The sequence below is a fragment of the Scyliorhinus torazame genome, chromosome 10, assembly GCF_047496885.1.
Source record: "Scyliorhinus torazame isolate Kashiwa2021f chromosome 10, sScyTor2.1, whole genome shotgun sequence".
In the NCBI taxonomy this organism is placed as follows: domain Eukaryota; kingdom Metazoa; phylum Chordata; class Chondrichthyes; order Carcharhiniformes; family Scyliorhinidae; genus Scyliorhinus; species Scyliorhinus torazame.
Window position 1 is genome coordinate 155,157,108 of NC_092716.1, and position 21,522 is coordinate 155,178,629.

General features: G+C 47.9%; 1 protein-coding gene across 2 annotated transcripts in view; it reads right to left on the bottom strand.

The window, feature by feature from the left end:
* Window positions 1-17,581, bottom strand: part of arhgap1 (Rho GTPase activating protein 1) — a 101,843-nt gene extending 84,262 nt beyond the window's left edge. Inside the window, exons 1-2 of one of the 2 annotated variants that reach the window (XM_072518850.1) lie at window positions 17,562-17,581; window positions 1,146-1,299 (exon numbers count right to left, since the gene is read on the bottom strand). In XM_072518850.1, coding sequence (XP_072374951.1) covers window positions 1,146-1,284 — 139 coding nt within the window. In that variant the 5' untranslated portion in view covers window positions 1,285-1,299; window positions 17,562-17,581. Of the gene's footprint in view, window positions 1-1,145; window positions 1,300-17,455 lie in introns of both variants that reach the window. The other variant, XM_072518849.1, reaches the window with a different exon arrangement.
* Window positions 17,582-21,522: the final 3,941 nt, after the last annotated feature.

The following is a 21,522-nucleotide window of genomic DNA, read 5'->3' on the forward strand; positions in this document are numbered from 1 at the left end:
AAGGCCTTGTTCAGGTTGTCTTCAGTAGGCCTTTGTATTAAGGTGTCAGGAGATGCTAGCAGGTGTCAGGAGCCAATGATAAATCAGCAGACAGTAGGTTAACCAATTATTGTTGAATTCTTAGGCTAACTCGGGCATAGCCTTTTTTTTTTTTAAATTCATTTGCGGTATGTGGACATCACTGGTTAGGCCAGCATTTTTTGCCCATCCCTAAAGGAAGGCATTGTGCTAAATATAAGACAATGTGTGTATATTGGCTAGAACCAATGGGGTTAACTCATCTCATTAACAAATTATAGACCAATTAGGTATTTCCAAATACTTGGCTAAGATGGGTTTACAAAACCTTTTTAGTATAAAAAAAGGTTTTGAAAAGCCATTTTTGTTAGCATGGTATCCGCATTTTGGCCTATCACTGATACCTTTGATCAACCAAGGAAAGTTGTGAGAAGTTTGTTTAATTAATAATCAAATAATCTAAATAATCTTTATTGTAACAAGTAGGCTTACATAGACACTGCAATGAAGTTCCTGTGAAAATCCACTAGTCGGTACACAGAGGGCGAATTCAGAATGTCCAATTCACCTAACAAGCACATCTTTCTGGACTTGTGGGAGGAAACCTGGTGAGGAAACCGGAGCACCCGGAAGAAACCCACGCAGACACGGGGAGAACATGCAGATTTTGCACAGACAGTGACCGGGAATCGAACCCGGGTCCCCGGCGCTGTGAAGGAACAGTGCTAACCACTGTGCTACCGTGCCACCCTCTTTGTTTTCTTGCTGTTAATTACTGTTAGTTGAAACTTTATCTTTTTACTTTTCTACATTTTAATGATTAATACATTTTTTGAATTTACCATTTTAAGTGTTAATTCTTGCCAGGTGGTGACGTCTTGGGAGAACATGATGATTCAATTCACAATTGGAGATTTATTAAACAACCTGTACCCCAGAAATCAACTCAGAATATGTGTGGGGAGGAATGTCCAGAGATTTCGCTCATGTCTTTAGGTCAGTTGTGAACGGCTCATGCAGGGTCCATTAGATGAGAGCTCTGGCAATTAGGTGGTAATTCAGAATTTGTACAAGGATGAGAGCTCAGTATATCGAATTGTCTCTGCTCAATCACTGCCATTACTAACCTGTTTTTAAGTCATTATCACACTCTGCAGGCCAGGTTTTTTCATCCAGAGGAGAGAGTTTGAGTTGTCCAAGTGCATTGGAAGTATCATCTGCCACCATATCATCGTGTAAATCCACCAACAGATCAGTTGTTGCCATTGTTGGTTATTTCACCTAAACAAATTGTAAAAGTGGATTACAAAAATGATTTGCTGACCAAATCTGGAACAAAGCTGAGGTTTTATTCTGTGGTGAGTAATTCAGGGCAACCAATTTACAAATAATTAGAGTTAAAATGGAAATTGAATTCCCTTGCCTGGAGGTTGTCTGGGAACACTTCAGCAGTCAAGGGCATTCAGCCTCTGATCACCGGGTAAGCGTTCTCCAAGGCGGCCTTCAGGACGCGCGACAACGCAGAGTCGCCGAGCAGAAACTTATAGCCAAGTTCCGCACACATGAGTGCGGCCTCAACCGGGACCTGGGATTCATGTTGCATTACATTCATCCCCCACCACCTGGCCTGCGAAATCCTACCAACTGTCCTGGCTTGACACAATTCACACCTCTTTAACTTGGGGTTACCCCATCCCTGGATCTGTAAAGATTTAATCACCTGCTAATGGTCGCATTCCAAGCATTGTTTGGCATTTTTGAATCTGTCTATATATGTGTTTCTGGAACATATCTCTTCATTCACCTGAGGCAGGAGCAGCGCTCCGAAAGCTAGTGACATCGAAACAAACCTGTTGGACTTTAACCTGGTGTTGTAAGACTTCGTACTGTGCTCACCCCAGTTCAACGCCAGCATCTCTGCATCATGGAGGTTAAATGCCAATTGACAGCGGACCGTACGTTCCCAAGTTTGATCACTAACAAGTAACCCTGTGCATGAGTGAAGACGCACACTCAGTTTTAACAACTCTCTCCATTCCTGCAGCCTGTTAACACTTACTTTGCACAATTGTACGTGATGAGTATTTGGATAAGGCAACTGGAAGATTGGCTGTGTCCACACAATCACATGCCAACAAGTCGAATAACCTTCATGTGACACATGGAAGCAGCCAGATTGGGCCTTGCCTCAGGGAAGTGTGATGTTATTCTGTGAAAAGTGAAAGCTGGAAATCAGTTGGAATTGTGAATGATATGCTGATTTTAGGCCTTAGGGAGTGGACCTTTCACTGCAAATTTGTTTCAGCTTCCAAAACAAGGCGTTTATTGTGGTTATACGTTTTTGCTTAAATGCAAGCTGTAGTACAATCTTCCTATAATGGAGATGTTGCACGCTCCATTGTTTTTACACTGGAATATGAATAGAATAGTGCGCATATCTGTGTCTGCCAAGAAACAGTGTGAAGATAGGAAGCAGTAAAGAAAAATACTGGCAAACATCAGAGGTACAGATTGTCACATTCATAATCCAGGAATCAAACTCAAGATAAACACCTTTGTGATCAACTGTATATTACATTATGTATACTAGAAGGTGACGCCTCCCTTAAATTGGGCAGCACGGTAGCATCGTGGTTAGCATTATGGCTTCACAGCTCCAGGGTCCCAGGTTCGATTCCTGGCTTGGGTCACTGTCTGTGCGGAGTCTGCACGTTCTCCCCGTGTCTGCGTGGGTTTCCTCCGGGTGCTCCGGTTTCCTCCCACAGTCCAAAGATGTGCAGGTTAGGTGGATTGGCCATGTTAAATTGCCCTTAGGTTAGATGGGGTTACTGGGTTACAGGGATAGGGTAGAGGTGTGGGCTTAAGTAGGGTGCTCTTTTCAAGAGCCGGTGCAGACTCGATGGGCTGAATGGCCTGCTTCTGTACTGTAAATTCTATGATAACTCTATGATTACTGAGGCAGCATCACAACCAAATGCATGTGACCATACACACGGCTCAACAGCGAGATCCAGAAGGCTATTCAATTGTGGGCATCACAGCCATGGTCATTGTCTACATATCCACTCTGTCTAGCAGGAGCCACTGGGTGGTGATTAACAAGAGAAGTGACCAAATCTGCCTTTCTCGACCCAACCCACTGTGGCTGAAATCAACCAGCTCAGCAAAGGACTGGGAACGCACCTGCCTACGGGACTCTGAAACAGTCATCCCTAAAGGAGCCTCGGTTCAACATTCCTATAATTGCCATTCTGGGAACATGGACAACACTATTGTAAAAGAGACAACGTGTGATTCTGGAGTGTATAAACATTGTGCACACAGCAATGAATTAAAGATGCATTGGATCCAAGCTACACTTTATGCCTGTGCACAGCAACAAGTTACACATCAACTGGACTGCTTCTTCAACATGACAGGGCCTGGTTCACTCAACTGATTCTTGGGATGAAGAGATTATCCTAGGAAGAAATGTCAGACCGGCTGGGCCTGCATTCATTGAAATTTAGAAGAATGAGAGGTGATCTTCTTAAAACATGCAAGATCCTGAGGGGGCTTGACAGGGTGGTTGCTGAGAGATTTCAATTTTTTAAAGAGGGCGAGGAGGAGAATTGTTTTTCTCTCAAGAGGGTTGAGTGTCTTTGGAACCCTCTTCTCCAGAGAGCGGCACAGGAAGGGCCATCAAATATTTTCAAGGCTGAGTTAGATAGATTCTTGACTTATAAAGGAGCTAAAGGGTACAGGGGTAGGAAGGAAATGGAGTTAATGAGCCCATGATCTCACTGAATGGCAGAGCAGGGTGGAGGAGCCGAAGGGTCCACCCTTGGTCCTATGTTGGTGTGCCTCTGTTCTGGATCTCAACCACCCACATTATGAGCAGCTGCCTGCAATCCTACCCCTCCCAGCACTGTTTGGAAGGTGCTGAAACTGTTCACTCATTTCCGAATTGTTCAAATACTGCTAGGAAAATTTATTTTTCGAACAGAAAGGAAACAGAGCTGAGTGAGACCAGAGAGTCACAGCTAGTATAACACTGGCAATCACTGTCTATATACATGTATTCTAAAACACATGCATTGCACTGTCTGTATTCTGATCTGTTCCATGTTATTATATCAGGAAGTGAGGAATATGGGTTAAAGGCAGGAATTCTAAAGTTGGGAGTTTCAACTTAAAAGTGCACAACAGGTGAAACAAAGACATTCTCCCCAGCAGTTACTATCGACAAAGGCAAAGAGGAAAGAGTGGGCCAATATAACACTGAATTGAAGAGTTGGACGGTAAGTACTTTCTAAACTGAAAATGTTCCTTGAATTTGGCCTTTAAACAGTGAAACTAGAATCTTGCCCAAGTCAGAAGGTCGTAGGTTCAAGTGCCACTCCAAGACAAAATCTAGCCAGAGACTCCAGTGTAGATAAAGATGTTCAATCAAGGCCCGGTCTGCTCCATCAGGCGAACATAAAAAGTCCCACTATTTCAAAAAGAGCATAGATTGTCCTTCCCCTGTGACATGGCCCATATTTACTGCTCAACCATCATTTAAACAGACCAACTGGTTACTTCCTGATTTGTGGGAGCTTACTGTACACAAATTGGCTGCCACATTTCCTACATTACAATGGTGACTATGCTGCAAACAATACTTAAATGACCGTAAAACGCTTAGGCACATCCTGTGGCTGTGAAAGGTGCCATATATCTGATTGTGTTTAAATATTCTATGATGTGAGCATTCTGATTGGTGCCAGGAGAAAAGCACAAAGAAAAAAAAATCAATTTCCAACAGGAAGCGGTGAAAAATATTATTCTATTCATTTATTATTTTTAGGTGTGATAGTGCATCCCACCATGATAAAGTTGTAGACACGGAGCAACCAGGATCAGGGATCTTGCAGATCATCTATTCTATATCAGTCAATAATCCCACCGGAGGACTTCCTGTGGCGGCCATGGAGAGAGAGGTCGTTTATTTGTTAGCTCACGCTCATGGTGGACTTTTGGGACCTTTTTCCCCGACGTATGGGGGATTTGAGTGGTAAAATTGGAGGCTGGTTAAGAAGAGAAGAAGAATTCTCCAGCAGTTTATGGAGTTGTGGACCAGAAGTGGTCTGCAAAGAAGAGATTGTTCGACAAAGGAGGGAGTGGAGTCAGCAGCACAGGAAAATATGGGTGAGGCTCAGGGACTGGGATTGCCGGCCCAATGGTCAATGGAGCAGCTGGTGAACTTCCTCCAGGAGAGTTTCACCAAGCAAAGACAGGAGTACCTGGACCCGATTAAGACGGGGATTGATCAGGTGGAGCAAAGGTTGAAGCCCAGGGACTGGCCATCCAGAAGGTGGAAGAGAAGGTGGCTGAGCACAAGGACCGGCTAACCGCGATGACAATGGAGATGAGGCTGATGAGGGACCACCAGAAAAGGCTGCAGGAGAAGGTGGAGGATTTGGAGAACAGGTCGCGCAGATCCTCAGAATTTGAGGATCGTTGGCCTCTCGGAGGGCATCGAGGGATCGGCGCAGGGGCATACGTGGCACGTATATTTGAGAAGCTGCTTGGCGAAGGTGCATTTACTCCACCCTGGAAGTGGACAGGGCGCATAGAGCATTTGCGAGGAAGCCGCGGGTGAATGAGCCGCTGAGGGCAATGGTGGTGCGAATGCACCAGTTCCTGGATAAGGAACAGATCTTGAGGTGGGCCAGGCAGACGAGAAGCTTCAAGTGGGAAGACAACGAGCTGCGCATTTACCAGGACGTGGGTGCGGAACTGGCCAAAAGAGCAAGCTATAACAAGGTTAAATCTTCAAGAAGGGGGTGAAGTTCGGCATGTTGTACCCTCTTCAAGAAGGGGGTGAAGTTCGGCATGCTGTACCCAGCACACTTGTGGGTCACTTGCGAGGGCCAAGAACTTTATTTTGGTTCGCCGGATGAAGCGATGAACTTTGTCAAGGACAGGAGACCGGCAGGTGATTGAGGACATTGAATTTAGGGGCAAGTAATTCTGTGCCTGTGCTAAATTTATTTTCCTTTGAGCTGTGTATGTAGGGTTTATGTACCAATGTTTTTGGCAATTGCTCAGTTTTGTGTGCGGGTTAACTTTGTTCTTGTGGGGGGATGGTGGGTGGTATTTTCTACTTTGTGTTTGTTGGGGATTGTGATGTTTTGCATACGTATGTTCGGGGGGGGGGGGGGAGAGAATATTAGGGGGCAGGCTGCTTGGCGCCATGGGCGGGGGTTACCAGGTTAGCTGGGCGGGCTAGCTCACAGAAGCGCAGTGGGGGGGCGAGCAAGTGACTAGTTTCATATGGGGGTTGGCACTATTGTTTTGTTAGTGGGGGGTGGGTGGGAGCAGGGGATTGTTCTGCTGACAGGAGAGGGTCTGGCTTTGGGAGACAAATTGGAGGTCGAGGACGGTGGGCACCCAAGGGCGGGCCTGAGGAGGCGCGGGACGCGAGCTGGAGGCTGGCCTAAGAAGGGTGATGGTTGATCGGCAGATGGTTGAGGGGGGGAGCACCCCAACCAGGCTGACGTGAGAGGGCTGAATGGGCCAGTCAAGAGGGCTAGCGTGTTGGCGCATTTGAGGAGGTTGAAGGGGACATGGCAATGCTACAAGAGACACACCTGAGGGTAGTGGTCAGACTAGACTGAGGAAGGAGTGGGTCGGGCAGGTATTTCACTCGGGGCTAGACTCGAAAACCAGGAGGGTTGTGATCCTGATCAATAAGCGGGTGTCATTTGAGGTAGGGAATACAGTGGCGGACTCAGGGGGTAGGTATATCATGGTCAGTGGGAAGCTCGAGGGGATGCCGGTGGTATCAGTGAATATTTATGGACCAAATTAATAATAATAATAATCACCACTTATTGTCACAAGTAGACTTCAATGAAGTTACTGTGAAAAGCCCCTAGTCGCCACGTTCTGGCACCTGTTCAGGGAGGCCGGTACGGAAATTGAACCCGCGTTGCTGGCATTGTTCTGTATTGCAAGTCAGCTATTTAGCCCACTGTGCTAAACCAGCCCCTTGGGACGATGCAGAGCTAATGAGGCGGGTGTTAGGGAACATCCCGGACCCGCACTCGCATAACCTTATCATGGGTGGGTGGGGGAAGAGACTTCAATACAGTCATTGATCCGAGGATGGATCGGTCGAGTTCAAGGACAGGGAGGGTGCCAGCCGCGGCAAAAGAGCTAAAGCGGTTTACAGAACAGTCGGGGGGTGTAGACCTGTGGAGGTTCAGACGGCCAAGAGCGAAGGAGTTTTCTTTTTTTCCCTACGTGCACAAAGTGTACTCTCGGACTGATTGTTTTCATTTTAAACAGGACTTTACTGGTGGGGGTGGTGGATACAGAGTATTCGGCGATTGTTGTGTCGGATCATGCCCCACACTGGGGTGAACAAGGAGGGGGGTCAGCGCCCGCAATGGAGATTGGATGTAGGACTGTCAGCGGGTGAGGGTGTGTGTGGGCAGGTGAGGCAGGCCATCCAGAATTATTTGGAAATAAATGATACAGGGGAAGTTTCGGCAGCAACAGTATGGGAAGCGCTGAAGGCAGTGATTGGGGGGAGCGAATTTCGATACAGGCTCAGAGGGGAAAAGTGGAGCGGGTAGAGATGGATAGGCTGGTGAGGGAAATACTCCAGGTGGATAGAAGGTATTCTGAAGCCCCAGAGGCGGGGATGTTGAAGGAGTGGCAGAAGCTGCAGTTGGAGTTTGGTCTGGTATCCACAGGAAAGGCTGTGGGATAGTTGAGGAAGGTGAGGGGGGCGGTATACGAGTATGGTGAGAAGGCCAGTAGGATGCTAGCACACCAGCTAAGGAAGAGGGAGGCGGCCAGGGAGATAGGAAGAGTGAAGGACAGAGGGAGGAACACGGTCCTGGACACAGCAGGGGTGAATGGGGTGTTTAAGGAGTTTTACAGTCGGCTGCATGAGTCGGAACCCCCAGCTGGGATGGAGGGGACGAGGCAGTTTTTGGAAGGGTTGGAGTTTCCAAAAATGGAGGAAGGGTTGGTGGAGGGGTTGGGAGCCCCGATCAGGATTGTAGAAGTAATAGAGGGATTGGAGGCCATGCACTCGGGCAAGGCTCCGGGACCAGATGGCTACCCTGTGGAATTCCACAAGAAGTTCTCTGGGACGCTGGGCCCGCTGCTGGTGAGGGCAGCACGGTAGCATAGTGGTTAGCACAATTGCTTCACAGCTCCAGGGTCCCAGGTTCGATTCCTGGCTTGGGTCACTGCCTTTGCGGAGTCTGCACGTTCTCCCCGTGTGTGCGTGGGTTTCCTCCTGGTGCTCCGGTTTCCTCCCACAGTCCAAAGATGTGCGGGTTAGGTGGATTGCCAATGCTAAATTGCCCTTAGTGCCCAAAATTGCCCTTAGTGTTGGGCGGGGTTACTGGGTAATGGGGATAGGGTGGAGGTGTGGGCTTGGGTAGGGTGCTCTTTCCAAGAGCCGGTGCAGACTCGATGGGCCGAATGGCCTCCTTCTGCACTGTAAATTCTATGAAAATTAATGAGGCTAGGGGGCAAGGTGTCCTTCCCCAACAATGTTGCAGGCTTCGATATCATTGATCCTGAAGTGGGAGAAGGACCCAGAGCAATGTGGGTCATACAGACCAATCTCCCTACTGAATCTCGATGCCAAATTGCTGGCCAAAATTGTGGCCTCAAGGATAGAGGACTGTGTTCCGGAGATGCTAGGAGAAGACCAGATAGGGTTTGCTAAAGGTAGGCAGCTAATGACCAATGTTAGAAGGCTCCTAAATGTGATCATTATGCCCTCTGAGGGGAGTGGTGGTGGTGGTGGTGGTGGGCGGGGGGGGGGGGGGGGGGGGGGGGGGGGGGGGGGGGTCGCTATTGACGCGGTGGAATGGAATTATTTGTGGGAGGTCCTGGGACGGTTTGGGTTTGGGCAGGGCTTATTGACTGGGTTTGGTTGCTATACCAGGCATCGGTGGCGAGTGTGCGGACGAATCGGCTGAGTTCGGACTACTTTAAATTACACCGAGGGACAAGGCAAGGATGCCTCTCTCCTCACTGTTGTTTGCCTTGGCCATAGAGCCATTGGCGATGGCGCTGAGAGCATCAAAGGACTGGAAGGGGCTAGTCCGGGGGGGGGTCTCATTATATGCAGGCGACCTACTCCTGTTTATTTCTGACCCATTAGGGGGGATGGGGGAGATTATGCAGATTTTAGGGGAATTTGGCCTGTTCGCGGATTACAAATTGAATATAAGTGAGATGTTTGAGATCCAGGCGAGGGGGCAGGAGAGGAGACTGGGAAACTGCCGTTCAGAGTGGCGGGAGGGAGTTTCCATTATTTGGGAATTCAGGTGGCACGGAGATGGGAGCAGTTACATAAATTAAATTTGACCCGGCTAGTGGAACAAATGAAGGAGGACTTTTGGAGGTGGGACAGGCTCCCGTTGTCTCTGGCGAGGAGTACAAACTGTAAAAATGGCGGTCCTCCGAGGTTTCTGTTTGCTTTCCAGTGCCTCCCTATTTTCATACCTGAAGCCTTTTTTCAGCGGGTGAATAGAGTGATCCCTGGTTGTGTGGGAGGCTAGATGAAGGGGTTTCAGGGGTGGCAGACAGCAGGGATTGAGAGGCTGGGCTATCTATTTATTGATGGGAGCTTTCCATGTTTAGAAGATTTGGAGGAGGAGTTTGAATTGCCGGGATGGAATGGGTTTCGGTATCTGCAGAGAAGGAATTTTGCGCGAAAACAGGTTGCGACCGTTTCGCTTCTACCGCCACAGGGGATACAGGACAGGGTAGTTTCTAAAATGGAGGTGGGGGAGGGGAAGGTTTTGGATATCTACCAAGATCTCATGGAGTGGGAAGAAACTCAGATAGGTGAGCTAAAACGTAAATGGGAAGATGAGTTTGGAGGGGAGGTGGGTCTGTGGGAGGATGCTCTTAGCAGAGTCAACACATCCTCATCATGTGCCAGGCTCAGCCTGATACAATTCATGGTGGTTGACCGGGCACACATGACGGTGGCCCAGATGAGCAAGTTTTTTGGGATATAGGACAGGTGTGTGAGGTGTGCGGAAGGGCCAGCAAACCATGTCCATATGTTTTGGGCATGCCCGATGCTTAGGGGATACTGGCAGGGATTTGCGGATGTCATGTCCACCGTACTAAAAACAAGGGTGGCGCCGAGTCCAGAGGTGGCGATTTTCAGAGTGTCAGAAGATCCGGGAGTCCAGAGGACGAGAGAGGCTGACGCTTTGGCCTTTGCCTCCTTGGTAGCCCGGAGACGGATATTGTTAGCGTGAAGGTACTCGAAGTCCCCAAAATAAGGGGGTTGGGTTAGTGACATGGCCGGGTTTCTCAGACTTGAGAAAATTAAGTTCGGCCTGAGAGGGTTCGTCCGGAGGTGGCAGCCATTTATCGACTTCTTCGGAGAGAACTAAACTGTCAGCAGATTCAATAAGGGGGGGGGGGCGGCGGTTAGGCTATTTTGTGTTTAAAGTAGGCGGGAACAATAGAAGATGGAGGGATGTGTTACGCACTGAACGATGTGTACATTTGTATTTATAGTAGACATAGTAGCAGCTCGGGAGGGTGGGGGTTTACTTTATTTTTGTTTATGTTATTTACACTGGAAGGGTCTGAGGGGATGTATACACCTGTTGTCTTAAGTCGGGGTGTTAATGTTAATTTATTATTTAGGTATTGGGGGGGGGGGGGTTTGGGGGGGTTGCTTTTTTTAGATTGTGTTTTGTACTTAACCCTGTTGGGTTCTTTTTTCTTTCTCATTTTGGTACTGATATTTTATGAAAACCTGGAAGAAAAATTTTTTTTTAATTTTTTTTTAAACATTTGTATTTATAGTGTTTATTGTTATAAAATCATAAATGCCTTCATAAAATGTTTTTTTTAAATTATTTTCAAAAACCAATCCCACCGGAGACAAATATTTGGAACAGGCCTCCCACTAATTTACTACATGTGGCAGTCAGAACTATGACAGAACACATATTTAGCAAGATACAAATTAATTGGTCCATATTGGAGAAGGATTTAGAGGCATGGGGGATACGGTAAAAGATTTATTGGAATAATACCAGAACTTGGAATGAGGGAGAGAGAAACATTGGACTTGACGTAGGCCATTCCTTCCGCCCTTTGAGATTGCTCCGCCATTCAGTCAGATTGTGGCAGATCTGGTTTGTGGTCTCAACTCCACTTTGCCATCTGCCTCCATAACCCTTAACTCCCCTGGCTATCAAACATCCCTCTAACTCTGCCTCAAATAAATTCAATGATCCAGCCTCCATTGTTCTCTGCAGAAGAGAATTCCACAAGACTAACGACCCTCAAAAAAAGAACATTCTCCTCATCCACATTTTAAAAGGGAATCCTCTTAAACTGTGTCCCATAGCTCCAGTCTCAGTCGCATGTGGAAACATATTCCTGGTATCTGCCCAAGCAAGTCCCCTCAGGATCTTATATTTTTCAATAAGATCACAAAATCATAGAATTTACAGTGCAGAAGGAGGCCATTCAGCCCATCGAGTCTGCACCAGCCCTTGGAAAGAGTACCCTACTTAAGCCCATGCCTCCACTCTATCCCCTCACATTCTTCTAAACTCCAATGGATACAGGCACAACCTGTCTTTCTTCATAACATAAACCCTTCATCCCAGGAATAAGTTGAGTGAAACTTCTTCGAACAAATTTGTATTCTTCTTCAAATAAGACGACCAAAATTGTACACAGTGTTACGATCGATCCAGTTCAGAACCAGTAATGTACACAAAATTTGAAATCCACTGGGAGAATAAAGCCTCAAAATCCACAGTTTTACACAAACATAAACTTTACAAAGTCAGAAAAGCAAAACAATCTACAATATCTAAATGAGACTCTTTCATTCAGAATTAACAGGAGATAAATATGAATTAACAGACAACTGTGGTATAACACACCACATTGGACATTAAATGGCAGCTGTGACTAAGACAGATCCCATGGATTTCTCAGCAACGCCAGTAATCACTGAGTCTGATTAATACTCTGCCTTCCTCGCAAGGGTTTTCAATTCATCAATTTCCAAGATCGAGCCCTGATTTCCTCCAAAGCTACTTCAACGCAGACTGTTTCAACAACCACTCACTTCCAAATGGTTGAATCTCTTCTCCACTTTCTTCTCCTCAGACCACATTCGATGGGATTCACAAAGCTGCACTCACACCTCTAATTACAGGCACAATTCCAACTCTTTTGCAAACTATTAACTTCATTAAGATGGCCCTCTCCCTAGGTTTCTCTGAACTCCAGCCTTCTGGCTGCATTGAGCTATAAATGGTTTGCCCCACTTCTCCAAGCCCTGAGTACCTGGCACGGAACGAGTGACCTACTGCCACATTCTCAGCTCCTCTGGACTTCTCTGAGCCTGAACTGCTTGGAGCCTGCTAATAGCTTACAGGATGTCTCTGAGTTGCAAACCACATGAGATCCAAACTGTAACCAACCTTCTCTCCCAGCAAACACAGATAAATTAAAACCAGTGAACCTTCTCAAGTTCCAATCATCCCCATGGCGATAGTTTTTCAGGGTTCACCGAATACTTTTAAACCAATTTAACTCTAACCTCCAAAACACAACACCTCTCTTGGTAAGTAATGTAGACATCATGTCTCCAGTTCTCCAGCTAAGTAAGTCCAACTCCAGTTTTATGGCTCCATTTCATCTCTTCTACTCTGACTCTATTAAACAAATAGGGCTAACCTTCCGAACCGCCATTTTCTTTTAGGTGGTTCTGACAATTTTAGTTACCTTCATAAGAACCATCTTTCGAAAACTAAACATTACCTCTAAAATATTAACTAGAACTATGAACTAAATATTTTTTAAAATATTTTTATTCAAGGCATTTTCACAAAGACAAAAAGAAAATCAGAAGAACAAGTCAATAAACAATAAATAACTACACCCCACCTGCTCCCCTGACGCCAACTCCACATCGCATCCCGCCTTCTCCATTTTAACTCCCTTAAATATTTGTCACATACTCCAGAACTGGCCTCAACAAGGCCCGATACAGCTGCAGTAAAATTCCCCTTGCAATTAAATTCAATTTGCCTTCCCAATCACAATCCCAATCTACTAACTGCTGCCTCACACCACCGAGGACCTGGATTCGATCCCGACCCCGGGTCACTGTCCGTGTGGCGTTTGCACATTCTCTCCGCTTCTGCGTGGGTCTCACCCCCACAACCCAAAACGATGTGCAGGGTAGGTGAATTAGCCATGCTGGGCGGCATGGTGGCCAGTGGTTAGCACTGCTGCCTATGGCACTGAGGACCCAAGTTCGATCCTGGCCCTGGGTCATTGTCCGTGTGGAGTTTGCACATTCTCTCTGTGTCTGCGAGGGATTCAACCCCACAACCCAAATAGGTGCATGGTAGGTGGATTGGCCACGCTAAATTGCCCCTTAATTGGAAAATAATAATTGGGTACTCTAAATTTAAAACAAAAATTAAACTGTCGGAAAGGTATGATTTGTCAGGAATAGTCAGCATGGTTTTGTTCGGGGAAGATCATGTCTTACTAACTTAATCAAATATTTTAAAGAAGTAACAAGGAGGATTCATGCGGGTAGTGTAGTGGATGTTGTCTACTTGGATTTCAGGAAAGAATCTGACAAGGTCCCACATGGCAGTCTGGTTATAAAAGTGAATCTCATTGGATACAACAGAAAGTGGCATGTTGAATTTAAAATTGGCTCAGTGACAGGAAACAAAGGTAATGGTTGGTGGATGTTTTTATGAATGGAAAGGGCTTTCCTGTGGCATCCCACAGGCTCGGTGTTGGGTCCCCCACTGTTTCTGGTGAATTATTAATGATTTGGACTTAAACGTGGGAGCAATGATCGGGAAATGCGTACATGACACAAAAAATGGTGAATAGTGAAGAGGATAGCTGATGTCTCCAGAATTATATCAATAGTCTGGTTGAGCAGGCAGAAAAGTAGCAAATGGAATTCAATCTAGACCCAACAATTTGCTCAATACCACTTCCCTGCTGATTGTCATTTTCCTGAGTTCTTTCCTCCCTTCCTAATCCTGATTTACAACTATTTCTGGGATGTTACTTATGTCGTCTACAGTGAAGGCAGATGCAAAATATCTGTTTAATTCGTCCACCACAGCCCTACTTTCCATTACCAATTCCCCAGACACACTTTCCATAGGACCAATGCTCACTTTGTTAACTCTTTTCTTATTTAAATATCTATATAAACTCTTACTATCCACCTAGTTTTCCTTCTTATCGATCTTCTTGTCATTCTTTGATGTTCTTTCTATTCTTTCCGATCTACTGACCTGCCACTTTTCTTTGCACAAGTATATGCTTTTTCTTTAATTTTAATACTGCCTTTAACTTTTGTAGTCAACCACAGGTGACAGGCCCTTCCCTTGGAATTTCCCTTTCTCATTGGAATGTGTGTTTTCTGAAATATTTCAGGCGCCGGAATGTGGCGACGAGGGGATTTTCACAGTAACTTCATTCCAGTGTTAATGTAAGCCTACTTGTGACAATAAAGATTATAATTATATTATTATATCCCTTTAAATGTCTGCTACTGAACCTCTGTTGATCTATCATTTAAGCATATTTCCCAGTTCACTTTAGCTAGCTCTGCTTTCATCGTTGCCCTTATTTAAGTTTAAATTACTGGTCTTGGATGCATTTTCCTCAAACTCAAAATTGTCAGGGCTAGAAAACGGAAGCTACGAGGAGAGATTGGAAAGGCTAGGGTTGTTTTCCTTAGAACGAGGAGGCTAAGTGTGACCTAACTGAGGTGCATAAAATTACGAGGGGCCTAGACACGAAAGACTTGTTTCCCCGAGTTGGGGAATCGATTACCAGAGACAATCACCTTAAACTACAGGGTCATTGGTAGAAGGATTAGAGAGGTTGAGAAGGTTGTTCTATGATGAGAGATTGGAATTGAGAAGAAGAGATGATCTCATTGAAAATACAAGATTCTGAAGGGGCATGAGAGGGAGGGCAGAAAGGTTGTATCCAGCAGCTGGGGAATCGAGCACATGGGGGTACACTCAGGATAAGCAGATGATCATTTAGGACTGAGATGAGGAGCAATTTCATCACTTACAGGGTTGTGAACCTCTGGAATTCTCTACTCCAGAGGGCTGTGGATGCATCTTTGAATATATTTTAGGCTGAAATAGACTTATTTTTAGTCTCTCTGGAAATAATAATAATAATAATAAAAGCATACAAGGAGCAGGAACATGGGAGTTCAGACTGAAAATCAATCATGATCGCATTTAATGAAATGGGAAGCGGAGTTGGGAATGGAGATCGATTGGGGAATATGGAGTGAGGCACTGCGTAGGGTAAACGGGACCTCCTCATGTGCAAGGATGAGCCTGACACAGTTTAAGGTGGTGCACGGGGTGCATATGACTCGGGCGAGAATGAGTGGGTTCTTTTCAGGGGGTAGCAGATGATTGAGAGAGGTGTGGGGGAGGGGGGGGCAGCGAACCACACACATGTTTTGGAGTTGCGAAAAAGTGGGAAGATTATGGGTGGGAGTCTTAGCCAGGATAGTGGAGGACCCTTTGGTGGCGATATTTGGGGTCTCAGAGAAGCCGGAGCTCATGGAGAGGAGGAAGGCCGATGTCTGCCTTCGCCTCTCTGATTGCATGGCGGCGAATTTTGCTGGAGTGGCAGTCGGCATCGCCACCAGGGGTAGCAGCTTGGTTGGTTGACCTGTACGACTTCCTGCGATTAGAGAAGATAAAGTATGAGTCAAGGGGCTCTTCAGAGGGGTTTGAGGAAAGGAGGGGGATGTTTGTGACTGTGTTTGAGGGGCTGTTCATCACGGGGGGGGTGAAAAAAAAGGAAAAATCTGTACAGTCTGTTGAATGTAGGGAAGCATGTTTCCCGAGGTGTTTGTTCGCTGTAACCTGTTTTGATACATGTTTGTAATAAAATACTTTTTTTTTCAAACAATCACATTGAACAGCTCAAGTAAGCTGTTAGGTCTGCTGCACCTATTTCTTGTGCTTACACAAGCAGGACTTGGTGTGAGCTAGACCATAAACAGCAGAATTTTTCATGCATTCCGGTTTATGAAGAGTGAAAAGTGGATGGTCAAGGAGGGCAGCATGAGAATGACTGAGCCTAGAAGTAATCAGAGGAGGGCTTGAGCAGCAGGAGCACTGAGGTCAGGGCAAAGATGAGGCAGAAGTCATGGTGATGGAGCTAATGTGCAGTCAAATATGGCCCCAAGAGCACGAGTAATCTGGTTCAGCCTCAGACAGTTGCCAGGGAGAGGGAGGGACTCAGTGGTTCGGGAGTGGAATTTGGCCAGGTCAGGGGCAGGGTTGCTGAAGATATGTTATTGGTGTTTTTCATATTTAATTGGAGAAAATTTGTTTGCTCAGTCCTGGGTGCCAGATAAGCAATCTGATCGTAGGAGATGTGGAAATAGGTGGTGGTGAGATACCTGCCACAATGGAAATTAAACAACACGTGTCAGCAGATAGACCACAATGCTATTATATAACACAGATTCCTTGTAGTGCAGAAGACCATTCGGCCCATCAAGTCTGCACCGAACCTTCAAATGAGCATTCTAACCCATGGTCAGAGTGCTGTTACGGCGGCCGTAAGAAATTACAGAGAATCGTGAACACAGCCCAGTCCATCACGCAAATCTGCTCCCTGCCACTGAGTCGGTCTACACCTCCCGCTGCCTTGGGAAAGCAGACAGCATAATCAAAGACCCCTCCTGCCCGGTTCCATCGGGCAGGAGATACAAAAGTCTGAGAACACACCAACAGATTCATAAACAGCTTCTTTCCCACTGTTATCAGACTCCTGGATGGCCTTCTTATGAACTGAACTTATCTCTCCACATATCTTCTCTACTGAGTAGTACTACACGCCTTTTGCTCACCCGATACCTGTATCTATGCATTTACATTGTGCATTTATGGATGTCCTATGTTTTTTTTCATGTATGGAATGATCTGTCTGGACTGTACACAGAATAATACTTTCCACGGTACCTCGGTACATGTGACAATAAATCAAATCCAATCTCCACTCCCCTGCCCTATCCCCGTAACACATAATCAAACCTGCACACCCCTGGAGAGTAAGGGGCAATTTAGCATGGCCAATCCACCTAACCTGCACATCTTTAGACTTTGAACATGACAAGAAACATGGCTTTTTGATATAATCTTGCTGAAAGAGTATTGATCACACGGTGGGCAAACAGCCCACCAATAACCCCAGACAAATTACACAGGGTGGGTGGGTGAGGGAAGGAGGGACAGGATCTTCCCCACATCCAGCAGTCCCGGATCAGTCGCCCTCCATCTCCCAGCGTTGCTGCGGCTCCAAGCTCCGCTTGCAACCCCCGCCCCAAATCCCCGGCCTCTCCCGGATCTCTCACCTCCTCCGACAGCCGCTCTCAATGTTTTGATGATCTCACCACCAACCGGAACAAACTCAAAGCATCAGCTGCTACTTCCGGTCCCTGCCCCAAGCATTCTACCCACCCAACGTCCGGTCCGTCTGCCATGACAGTCCCTCCACCGCTCACAATCCACGTCCGGTCCGTCTGCCGTTACAATTACTCCACTGCTCACGAGCACCATTTCCGGTCCGTCTGCCGTTACAATTACTCCACTGCTCACGAGCACCATTTCCGGTCCGTCTGCCATTGCAGTCCCCAGTACCCACAAACTCTTTCTGGTCCGTCTGCCGTTGCAGCCAATTTTGAACGGGAGGATTGAACTTGTTGGTTAAATTTATTGTTCAGAGTTCATGTAAATAAATTAAATGCAACAATTCCTCCATGCTTTTACGTCATTCATTACCAGACCTCTTTTTGCACACTTTGCACAATGAAATGCTGCTAACACGAGGAGAGACTTGGGAAAACAAACAAACAAATATAGAGTAGGCCACTTGACGCCTCGAGCCTGCTGCATCATTCAATAAGATCACGGCTAATCTGATTGTAACTTCAACCACACATTCCTGCTTACACTTAAGGTGACACTTCCACACCTTTCACCTCTGTGGTAGTCACCACTCACCACTGTTGTATTCTATATACCGCATACGAGGGGTATTACGGTAAGGCCCCTGTACTACAGGTATGGGGGTAGATCCCTGCCTGCTGGCTCCGCCCAGTAGGCGGAGTATAAATGTGTGGGCTCTCCGAGCTGTAGCCATTTCGGCAGCAGCTGCGGGAGGCTATACATGGCTGCGTAATAAAGCCTCGATTACACTCTACTCTTGTCTCGTAATTGATAGTGCATCAATTTACTACGCAGAGATTTTACAACAATGGATCTCCACATCAAGCCTGATCGCCTGAAGCTGCACCCTCAAGCAGACCGCCAAGTCGGCCTTCGCACATTGGCTAGCTTGCTTTGAAGCATACATCGGATCTGCGACAGAACCACCCTCAGAGGCACAGAAGCTCCAGATCCTTTACACGCGGCTGAGCTCCGATATCTTTCCCCTCATCCGGGACGCGCCGACCTACGCTGAGGCCATGGTGCTACTGAAGGAGAACTACACTTAGCAGACCAACAAAATCTACGCCAGGCGCCTCCTGTCCACGCGGCATCAACTCCCTGGTGAGTCTGTGGAAGATTTCTGGCGTGCCTTGCACGCCTTGGTGGGAGACTGTGATTGTCAGGCCGTTTCGGCCGTTGAACATTCTGACCTGCTAGTTAGAGATGCGTTTGTTACGGGCATAGGGTCGGCCTACATCCACCAGCGCCTCTTAGAAGGGGCCACCCTCGGGTTCCGGTTGCGGCTATGCTGAGCTAAGTCGCACGTTCGGCAGCTCCTGCCAGAAATGGACTTTTGGCTCTTTTTAGGGGCCCCAGTGGCATTTGTTCGACGGTTCCCAGTGTGGGAAGGTGACAGTACGATTTCCCCGGCACTATATAGATTGGACCAGGAGTGGAGCGGTGAAAAAAGTAATTCTGGTGCAGCGAAAAGTGCGAGGGAGGAAAGCCAAGATGGCGGCGGGTGGAGACCAGGCAGCGTGGTCGCAGGAGCAGCAGGAGTTTCTCAAGTGCTGCTTCACGGAATTGAAAGCAGAGCTGCTGGAGGCGATGGAGGCTTCGATCGACAAGCTGGTCGAGACCCAGAAGGCCCAAGGGGCGGCGATCCGGGAGGTGCGGCAGAAGGCCTTGGAGAATGAGGACGAGATATTGGGCCTGCCGGTGAAGGTGGAGGCGCACGAGGCGCTGCATAAGAAGGCAGGAGAAGTTCGAGGACATGGAGAATCGGTCGAGGAGGAAGTACCTGCGGATTCTGGGTCTCCCGGAGGGAGTGGAGGGGTCAGATGCTGGAGCATATGTGGTCACGATGCTGAACACGTTGATGGGCGCAGGTGCCTTCCCGAGGCCCCTGGAGCTGGATGGGACCCACCGAGTCTTGGCGAGGAGGCCCAAGTCTAACGAGCCGCCGCGGGTGATATTGGTGCAGTTCCACCGCTTGGTGGACAGGGAGTGTGTCCTAAGATGGGCAAAAAAGGAGCGGAGACTTCCGGGTGCGGCGATGACCAGCTGAGTCGCACGTTTCGGCAGCTCCCTGTGAAACGGACTTTTGGGCTCTTGATAGGAGCCCCAACGGCAATTTTAACGGCTGAAAACACCGTGCGATAAACCAGAAGGGTGTTCCCCCTGGACACGGATGGAAAAAGGAGAGGAAAGTGGCCGGATTGCAGCGGATCCTTTGGAACAACGGCAAGGAAGGCAAGCAGAAACCAAGATGGCGTCGGAAGGTGGCAGTTTCATATGGGGCCCTGAACAACAAGAGTTTTTGAAACGCTGCGTGGAGGAGATAAAAAAGGAAATGAAGAAAGAGTTGTTGGCCCCGATATTACAGGCGATTGAAGGGCTGAAAGAGGAACAAAAGACCCAGGAGCAGGAGCTTCGGGTCGTGAAGACGAAAGCAGCAGAGAATGAAAACGACATACAGGGCCTGGTGGTGAAGTCGGAGATACAGGAGGCACACCAGAAACGATCTGTGGAGAGGTTGGAGGCACTGGAAAATAACGCAAGGAGGAACAACTTGAGGATTCTTGGCCTTCCTGAAGGTGTGGAGGGGGCGGACGTCGGGGCATATGTGAGCACGATGCTGCACTCGTTAATGGGAGTGGAGGCCCCGACGGGTCCGTTGGAGGTGGAGGGAGCATACCGAGTTATGGTGCGAGGACCGAGAGCAGGAGAAGCTCCCAGAGCCATAGTGGTGAGATTTCTCCGTTTTAAGGATAGAGAAATGGTCCTTAGATGGGCGAAGAAAACTCGGTGTAGTAAATGGGAGAACGCGGTGATCCGCGTCTATCAAGATTGGAGTGCGGAGGTGGCGAGAAGGAGGGCGAGCTTTAATCGGGCCAAAGCGGTACTTCACAAAAAAAAGATAAAGTTTGGAATGCTGCAACCGGCAAGACTGTGGGTCACATATCAAGGGAGGCACCACTACTTTGAGACGGCGGATGAAGCGTGGACTTTTATTGTAGAAGAAAAATTGGAATGATTGGACTACGAAAATGAACGTTTGGACAAAGTGGTGGGACGAGTTGGGGGGGGGGGCGAAGAGGGATTGTATGATTAATCCTGCGGTATGGTAACTTTTCTTTCTCCCACAGGTGGTGATGGGGGGAGGTGGGGAGGGAGAGGAGATGGGGCGTTGGCCATGGGAGGCGGGGCCGAGGGAGAGGCGCGGGCTTGGTTCCCGCGCTATGATAATTATGGCGGGAATAGAGAAGCAGGAAGGAGGGGGCGCCGCACGGGGCGAGCCGTGATCACGGGGGGAAGCCGAGGTCAGCCAGAGTTTGCTGACTTCTGGGAGCAACATGGGGGGAGTAATTACGCTAGCGGGGGGTCTAGCGGGGGGGGGGGGGGGGAGGGGGGAATTACTGGGTTGCTGCTGCTGGGGAAAGGGGGAGTGGGTGTGGGAAAGGATGGGCGGGGGGGCACCGTCTGGGAGAAATACAGCCGCGTGGGAACTGGGCGAGAAGCTGGAAAAAGATGATGGCTAACCGGCAAGGGGGGGGGGGGTGGGAAGCCCCCCAACTCGGCTGGTCACGTGGAACGTGAGGGGGCTTAACGGGCCGATAAAGAGGGCACGAGTACTCGCACGCCTTAAGAAACTTAAAGCAGATGTGGTCATGTTACAGGAAACGCACCTGAAACTGATAGATCAGGTTAGGTTGCGCAAAGGATGGGTAGGGCAGGTGTTCCATTCGGGGCTGGATGCGAAAAACAGGGGGGTGGCTATATTAGTGGGGAAGCGGGTAATGTTCGCGGCAAAGACTATAGTGGCGGATAACGGGGGCAGATACGTGATGGTGAGTGGCAAATTACAGGGAGAGATGGTGGTGTTGGTAAACGTGTATGCCCCGAATTGGGACGATGCCAATTTTATGAGGCGAATGCTAGGACGCATCCCAGACCTAGAGACCGGAAAGCTGATAATGGGGGGAGACTT